At 48.5% G+C, this 8,876-nt stretch overlaps 1 protein-coding gene across 1 annotated transcript; it reads left to right on the forward strand.

The window, feature by feature from the left end:
* The first annotated feature begins 6,086 nt into the window (after positions 1 to 6,086).
* On the forward strand, positions 6,087 to 8,458 carry CHAC1 (ChaC glutathione specific gamma-glutamylcyclotransferase 1). The gene is made up of 3 exons (NM_001098882.1): positions 6,087 to 6,460; positions 6,892 to 6,927; positions 7,369 to 8,458. Exons 1-3 carry the CDS (start codon positions 6,239 to 6,241, stop codon positions 7,768 to 7,770), a joined length of 660 nt encoding a protein of 219 aa, NP_001092352.1. The 5' UTR covers positions 6,087 to 6,238; the 3' UTR covers positions 7,771 to 8,458.
* The last annotated feature ends 418 nt before the right edge of the window (positions 8,459 to 8,876 follow it).

Below are 8,876 nucleotides of genomic sequence, written 5' to 3' on the forward strand. Positions count from 1 at the left end.
AAATACCTAGGAATAAACTTAATCAAGGAGGTGAAAGACCTAAATGCTGAAAACTTTAAAACACCGATAAAGGAAATTAAAGATGGTTCAAAGAAATGGAAAGATATCCCATGTGCTTGGATTGGAAGAATTATTATTATTAAACTGACCATACTACTTAAAGCAATCTACAGATTTAATGCAATCATAATCAAAATACCCATGATATTTTTCACAGAACTAGAATGAATAATCCTAAAATTTATATGGAACCACAAAGCAACTGCTAAAGCAATCCTGAAGAAAAAGAACACAGTGGGATGCATAACCCTCCCAAGCTTCAGAAAATACTACAAAGCTACAGTAATCAAAACAGCATAGAACTGGCACAAAAACAGACATGAAGATCAATGGAACAGAAAAGAAAGGTCAGAAATAAACCCATATACCTACAATAAATTAACGTATGACAAAAGAGGCAAGAATATACGATGGAAAAAAGACAGTCTCTTCAGTGAGTGGTGCTGGGAATGCTGGACAACAACAACCAAGGAAATTAGAACACTCCCTCACACCATACACAAGAATAACCTCTAAATGGTTTACAGACTTAAATCTAAAACAAGACATCATAACACTCCTAGAAGAGAACATAGGCAAAACATTCTGGACATAAATCACAGGAATATTTTCCCAAGGCTAAAAGAAATAAAAGCAAACATAAATAAATGGGTCCTAAGCAAACTTAACGGAAAAGGCGATGGCACCCCACTCCAGTACTCTTGCCTAGAAAATCCCATGGATGGAGGAGCCTGGTGGTCTGCAGTCCGTGGGGTCGCTAAGAGTCGGACACGACTGAGTGACTTCACTTTCACGTTTCACTTTCCTGCATTGGAGAAGGAAATGGCAACCCACTCCAGTGTTCTTGCCTGGAGAATCCCAGGGACGGGGCAGCCTGGTGGGCTGCCATCTATGGGGTCGCACAGAGTCGGACACGACTGAAGCGACTTAGCAGCAGCAGCAGCAGCAGCAAGCAAGCAAACTTAAAAGCGTTTACATAGCAAAGGAAAACATCAACAAAATGAAAAGAGAACTCAATCAATAAAAGGGCAGAAGATCTAAATAGACCTTTCTCCAAAGAAGATATACAAATGGCCCACCAGCACACGAGAAGATGCTCAACATCACTAATTGTTAGAGAAATGCAAAGCAAAACTACAATGAGGTGTCACCTCACACTGGTCAGAATGACCATCATCAAAAAGTCTATAAATAATAAAGGCTGGAGAGGGTGTGGAGTAAAAGGAGCACTTTTACAGTATTGATGGGGAAGTAAATTGGTGCAGGCACTATGGAAAACAATATGGAGGTTCCTTACAAAACTAAAAATAGAGCTGCCATATGATCCAGCCATCCCATTCCCGGACATATAACTGGAAAAAACAAAAACTTTCTTTTGAAAGGATACATGCACCCCCATGTAAATAGTAGCACTATATACAGTAGCCAAGACATGGAAACAACCCAATTGCTGATCAACAGATAACTAGTTTAAGAAGATGTGAGATATATATATCAATTCAGTTCAGTCACTCAGTCGTGTCTGACTCTTTGAGACCTCATGGACTGCAGCACGCCAGGCAGGCCTCTCTGTCCAGCACCAACTCCCAGAGTTTACTCAAACTCATGTTCATTGAGTTGGTGATGCCATCCAACCATCTCATCCTCTGTCGTCCCCTTCTCTCACCTTCAATCTTTCCCAGAATCAGGGTCTTTTCAAATGAGTCAGTTTTTCACATCAGGTGGCCAATTCTTGGGCGCTCAGATCTTTATAGTCTAACTCTCACATCCATATGACTACTGGAAAAACCATAGCTTTGACTAGATGGACCTTTGTTGGCAAAGTAATGTCTCTGCTTTTTAATATGCAGTCTAGGTTGGTCATAACTTTTCTTCCAAGGAGCAAGCATTTTCTAATTTCAGGCCACCATAGAGCCTGTGGTCACCCAGATGGTAAATGGTGGAACTAGGCTCAAATCTGGACAAGCTAGTATTAGAGCTCATGTATGGGAAGATTTTTCATTCCTCTGGAATCAGCAGCTTCATAAAGCAACTTCATCATTTAGCATAATAAATTTGCACAATCCCCAGGCTCCTAAGGTACAGCCTTCCCTCGTTTCAGATAATGGTGCCCACTAACACCAGGAGTTGATTACAGTGACTGGAACGAGGAGAAGGAAATTAGAAGTGACCGCTTGGAAGAACAATAAGGAAGGATTAATTTGGGAAAGATTCAGAGAAGGAAGCCACCATGAATGCATCATGTGCGACTCTGCAAGGTGGAGGCAATACCCTCTCATCAGCTGTTGTGAGCTGGCATCTCTGTGGGTATGACGTCTGTAGCCCCACCCTGAGGGGATTTTAGGAGGAAAGATGGGATTATTGCTGCCAGTGCTGGAGAGGAACTGGATGAGGTGGGCAGTTTACTGCCTGGGAGTGTCCCACTGGGAAGGAAAGAGACAGATGTTGGCAAGGATAAGCAAGGAAGAAACAGGTGAGACAACTTCCTGGGAAGGTGGTCAAGACCTCTGGGCCAACTTTTGTGGGGGTTCCTCTTTTGAAATGGCAACCCACTCCAGTATTCTTGCCTGGAAAATTCCACGGACAAAGCAGCCTAGCAGGCTACAGTCCATAGGGTCGCAAGAGTCAGACACGACTGAGTGACTGACACTTTTACACACTATTTTAAGAGGGTCAAAGTTAAACCTGTGTCTCACAGGATTCCTCCTCCTCTGAACTCCATGGTGCCCTGGACTTTTCTAAGAGCTTCAGTTCTTCTACCTCCCTTTGCAGAGAACCTTCCATGAGCCAGGACTGTGCTGGTTCTCCTGGGCCTTCAAAAATGACGTCTGCTCTCTGGGAGCTCTCAAGTTCATAGGAGACAGGGTGTCAAAAGTTCATTAACAAGAAGTCTCTGGGGTTGGACTGCCTGCCTTGGGCTCCAGGCTATACTTTGCTATTGTGTCACTGTAGCGGGTTACCTAACTTTCCTATGTTCCAGACTGCTCATCTGTGAAATGATATTTACCTCACAAAGCAGCAGAGCAAAATCACTTAGCAAACTGCCTAGCTCAAGATAAACACTCGATTACACGTTTCTGTTATAAGCATGAAGTGGATGGGACAGAACTGAGGTAAGGGGTCTGGGAACACAGAGGAGGGAGTGACTAACTCTGCTTGGAGCAAGAGCTGGTCACTGATAAACTCTTCAAAGGTGACAGTCGCTCAGTCATGTTCGACTCTTTGCGACCCCACACACTGTGGCTTAACCAAGCTCCTCCGTCCATGGGATTTTCCAGGCAAGAGTACTGGAGTGGGTTGCCTTCTCCAGAGGATCTTCCGGACGCCGGGTTCGAACCCAGGTCTCCCGCATTGTAGGCAGATGCTTTACCGTCTGAGCCACCAGGAATGTTATTAAAGCCTGGGGCTTTTAGAAGAAAGTCATGGAGAGTTTAGGAGAGTGAGCATCATGAAGATATTGCCCAGGTGATTCTGATATGCTATATCAGAGAACCATTAACTACTTAGCCAACAGAGAACCATTAACTACTCTTTAAAAGTAACTTTGTATTGTTAAAAGGTACATTTCATAAGCCTTGCAAAATAGAGAAAAGAATCACCTATACTCTTAATACCCCAAATCCACCCAACATTAGTATATGGTGTCCCCATCTTTTTCCTCATGAATCTTGTTTTTGTTGTTTTAATGGTTTTAATTATAGGACATGTAATAGTTCCTATTTTTGCCTTACTATGCAATAATAAGAATTTTTACTACATTGTTTTCCTATTTTAAACTTCTTTTTCTAAACATAAGTAATTTATGTTCTCTTGAGAAATTCCCAATCTCAATCGGTATAAAAAAGGAAGTGCAGATCTCAGTAGTCCTACTACTAAGAGATAATCACTGAGCATTTTTATGTTCTTCTAGATTTTTTCCTATGGAAATGAACACATATAGACTTTTTAGGTTAAGAAAGTTATTTTAGGTTATTTTATAACCTGCTTTTCACTTAATTACATAAGTGTAGTCATACATAATTGTTCCCAATGACTGCAGATTTAATTTAATGTCTATATCAAATTTATGTAACTAATCATCTATTGCAGGATTTTAAGTCATTTTCTGTCTGTGTGTGCATTTCTCCACCTGTGGATTGACCATAATTTACTTTAACATTCAACTATTTTTGGATATTTAAGTAGCTTTACTTCTTTTGCTTTTGCTATAATAAGGAACAATGCACTGAAAAACCTTGAGGAATATGGCTTTCCACATATTTTTAATAATTTCCTGGAGTTGAAGTAATGGGTCAAAGGGCAGGCTATTTTATGATTCTTGATTTGTATCATGAAGCTGCTTTCAAAGGGTTGTCTGTATCAATTTAGATACTTTCAGCAATGTATTAGTATCAGATTTTCACCTTCCACCCAACTACCAAAGGAGATAGATGGAGGGGGGATATTTTCCCTGAGCAGCAAACGAGGTGCTCATATGGACCAAAGAGGACAGGATAGAGAGGAGAAGAGAAGAGGGGAGGGTGCACATGGCAAATGGAGGGAAGGAGGAAGGAAGAACCAGAAACAAATGTAAATATTTATGGAAAAGTTTGGATTTTCTTTGAGGAACATGAATTACTTTTCCAGAAAAATACAGACGAATGGTTAATATGAAAATCCTCCTCTGGTGACAGTCTCCGCTAACAGTTTAAATATATTATTCCATATTATTTCTTTTACTAATATTAATGTATAACTTATTTTGTTTTTAAAGATCTAGCTTCATACTATACACACCACAGTGCATTCCTACCGGAGATTTTATCTTAGGCACCTTCGGTGAGCAGATCATTTTTAGTTTAACCGTCTAATTGCTTTGCCCCCTTTCCCTGCCGGAGGACTCACCCTGCCCCTCATCAGCAGTTCCCCGACCTCGGCAGCAGTCCTTTGGAGCAGTTCTGCCAAGTGCAGGCCTTCTGCTGCCTCTGTTTGCCTTTGACCCTGGCCGCTGCTTAGGGGGTCAACTCCAGGCGGCCTGAAGACAATCCCTGGGTCGTGAAGACAGTAGCCAAGGGCGAAGGCTGGTAGCTGCTTACGGTCCTCTGGGGACCTCACCTGGGCCCTCCTTGCCTTCCACTTCCAGAACCTCCATGCCTACGATTAACCCCACCGTTGTTGCCAAAATCTCCTGTCCGAACAAAACTAAACCCATTGCCTTGGGGCAAGATTGGTCTGGCTTTGCTGGCTTTATGGCTTCTCTCCGCAGGTCTGGCCACCACCACTAGACTGCTGTTGCAAGCGCTCTGACCGGCTTTTCCCAGACCTTATTTTGGGCTTGGAGCGTCTTACATCTGGCCTGAGGCATAGCCCCCACGTGCTGCCCGCAAGCCCTGGCCGCCTGGTCTGACTCAGTCTCGAAGCTTCTGCAGAACCCCTTGGCAGCCTCGTGACTCAGTTTCTCCATTTGCTCACGCGCGCCAATAGCATGAGGCACTTATGCGGAATGCGGAGGTGCCTCCGATAGCTTCTCCAGAGTACGTGCTCCCAGGCGAGGCACCAGAGATGCGCGTCTACACCGCCCAGAGCTCTCGTTCTGGACGTGTCCTGCACTGACCCTGGTAATGAATCCGTGCTGCCTGGGGTGGCAGTGACTCGGCCAGGTGCACTGGCAGGAGTACTTGAGAGGCATCCTCCGGAGACCCGCCCATCATGGTTCCTGAAGGGACCAAGGCATAAAGGGGCTGCCGGGGAGACAAGCAGTGCCCGCGTCCGTGCCCACTGCCGGCCCCTGACGCAATCTGAAGCGCCCTTGCTGCATGCTTGATCTGGGAAAACCTCCTCCGCCGTTGCATCACTCCTGCCAGGTTTGCTACAGAGGTGGAGTCGAACCAATCAGCGGACGCGCTGGGCCCTGGGCAGGTCACGTAGTTACCCACTCAGAGGGCGGCGCGGTTAACTGAACAGGAAAATCCGAAGGTGATTGGCCAAAAGGGAATTTGCCCCGCCCCAATAAACGCGAAAGCTGGCTGCGAGGGGTAGGGCTTCCCGGCTGGAGGGTTTAAAGAGCGCCTCTGACGGGGCCGCGCAGCTGGAGCGACCAGGCGGAGCCAGGCCAGGTGTGCGCGTCGGTCAGTCCTTCCGTGCCCCCGCCGGAGACCAGCCCCGGAGGCCGCCCGGGCCCGTCCCTGTGCCCGGCACCATGAAGCAGGAGCCTGCAGCCCAGAACTCCCCTCCCGCCTCTCCGCCCTCCTCACAACCCCTCTCCGAAGACGACGACCCCCAAACGTTGTGGATTTTTGGGTACGGCTCCCTGGTGTGGAGGCCCGACTTCGCCTACAGTGACAGCCGTGTGGGCTTCGTGCGCGGCTACAGCCGCCGCTTCTGGCAGGGAGACACCTTCCATCGTGGCAGTGACAAGATGGTGAGCATCGACCCTGCCCGGGTGAATGACGGGGGTTGGGGCAGGATAGTGGGCGCTGCGCTGGTGCCCTGGAGTATCCGGGCCTATCTGGGCTGACAGTGACTCCGTCCAGATGGGGGAAATGGGAGAACCTTTCAGGGCGTTGTGACTTAAATTTGTGTACCTAGTGGGTCATTGTGTGATGGCTAGAGCCTGATCCTGTGGATCACCGTGTTGATGAATATTTCTGATGACCAATCTGGGCCACTGCCATATGTCTACTCTTACATACATACATCACTCCCTCCACTCCTCCGCCCCCCACCCCGCCCGCCAAGAGTGGGGCTATTTGAGGCCTGGGATAGAAGGGTTACTAAGGGTTTTCTCTACCAGTGATGGCTGAACTCATTTCTAACTTGTTTTCTTTTTCAAAATCTCTCTTCCCTCCCTAGCCTGGTCGTGTGGTGACCCTCCTTGAAGATCATGAGGTAAGTGCCAGAGTCAAGAAAGAGATCCAGCATGGAGGGGTGCAGAAAGGCAGAGCTCATGGACCCTTGGCCTCAGGCTAGATTAGATAGATACCCCTCTGATTGAGAGGAAGGTTGAGTCTTGATAAGTGCTTCTCACAAGAATCACCTGAGGATCTTTTTAAAACATAGATTTTAATATAAGATTTAGAGTGGCCTGAAACGCATTCCTAACAAGCTTACAGGTGATGGCCACTGTTTCTCAGACCAAACTCTGAGCTGAATTTTTGTTCTCCCTGGGGCTAGTCCACCTTCTCAACCCTAGTTAAGGGAGGGTGAGGGTTTGCTATATTGATAGTAGAGGGCTCATCAGCAGACTGCCCACTTCCCTTATCGAGCACAGTCCTGGATGGGATCAGAAGGAACTTCGTGACTTACTCCGGTACCCATATTTTCTCCCAGGGCTGCACTTGGGGTGTGGCATACCAGGTGCAAGGAGAGCAGGTGAGCGAGGCCCTGAAGTACCTGAACGTGCGGGAGGCGGTGCTCGGCGGCTACGATACCAAGGAGGTCACCTTCTACCCTCAAGATACCCCTGACCAACCACTCAAGGCATTGGCCTACGTGGCCACTCCGCAGAACCCTGGCTACCTGGGTCCTGCCCCCGAGGAGGCCATTGCTACACAGATCTTGGCCTGCAGAGGCTTCTCCGGGCACAACCTTGAGTACTTGCTGCGCCTGGCGGACTTCATGCAGCTCTGTGGGCCCCAGGCTCAGGACGAGCACCTGGCCGCCATCGTGGACGCTGTAGGCACTATGCTGCCCTGCTTCTGTCCCACTGAGCAGGCTTTGGCACTGGTCTGAGGGGCTGAGCCCCTGCAGGGAGTGCCTACATGGACATGGGGGCCAGGTCCCCACTCCAGTGCACACAGACAGACTTGATACAGCTGGAGCTCACTGAGAGGACTCAGTGGGCCGACAGGGGCCTCTCTTAAGCCCCTGCCTGTCCACCAGCCCCTAGATCTCCTGCTTGACACCGATTTACTACTTGAAACTTTATTTATTGCACCATGTTGGTGTGGTGGGCAGGGTGGGGGGCCTGCCCTAGATTTAGGGGAACTGCTGAGCAGTGCCCCACCCCAGGTGCCTGGTGCCTGGCTGGAATCCCCCCAGTGCTGCTACTGTCTCCATGCTACCCAGGCCTCCATCTTCCCAGGGAGCCTCCAAGAGCCCTGACTGTCTGCCCGCCCCCTCCAGACCAACCATTTCCCAGCCCCAGAAACACCACCTGCCAAGGGTCCCAGCCTGCTGGTGAGGGTGTAGAAGGGAGTGAGGAGAGGGAGCCCTATAGGATCTGAGGCCCTGCAGCCTCACAGCTGCTGAGGCTGAGCCAAGGCCTCTTCCCCATTTGGCTTTGTTTCCCTGGTCCTCTGTCTTGTCTGTCTGGGCTACTTCTGTCTGTCGGTCTATTCCTGGGAAGCTTCTCACTGTAGGTAGGCCCTGGCCCCTTCCTAATCTGTCCCATACTGTAATCCATAAACTGACCTCATTATCTGTGCTGTGCTGGAATATGGTTCTTTCTTCAGATGGGGGTTTGGGATGAGTGAGGGGGTGTGGCCCCGAAAGACTCATTAGAGGGGGAAGGGCTCCCTCTTCATCCCCCATGGCTCTCCCAGAGAGGGACTGCTGAGCAGGCAGGACTGCAGGGTTCTTAGTGCACATGAAGAATGCCCCCCAAGGTATGCAGATTCTGCCTGGGCTGCTCCACTTGGCAGCCCTGCGAGTAGTCCTTGCCAGTGGCCTGGTAGCCTGCATCTCCCCCCAGCTGCTCTGAAGAGGTGGATAGGTGTGGCGTTCACATCAGGTTTTCCTCCAGTTGCAGGGTCAGCTGCTGCCTCTTCTTGACAGGGAGGCTAGACCTCTGGCTTCCTGATGAAGGAGCCATGTGGGTTCAAAGGGCTTCAAGGGCA

This window comes from Bos taurus, chromosome 10 (genome assembly GCF_002263795.3).
Source record: "Bos taurus isolate L1 Dominette 01449 registration number 42190680 breed Hereford chromosome 10, ARS-UCD2.0, whole genome shotgun sequence".
NCBI lineage: Eukaryota > Metazoa > Chordata > Mammalia > Artiodactyla > Bovidae > Bos > Bos taurus.

Bases quoted from the DNA above. Each gene is read 5' to 3' on its own strand.
- CHAC1 (NM_001098882.1), top strand. From the start codon at position 6,239: ATGAAGCAGGAGCCTGCAGCCCAGAACTCCCCTCCCGCCTCTCCGCCC. The intron at 6,461-6,891 runs GTGAGCATCGAC...TTCCCTCCCTAG, and splicing joins ATCGTGGCAGTGACAAGATG to CCTGGTCGTGTGGTGACCCT. The intron at 6,928-7,368 runs GTAAGTGCCAGA...ATTTTCTCCCAG, and splicing joins CCCTCCTTGAAGATCATGAG to GGCTGCACTTGGGGTGTGGC.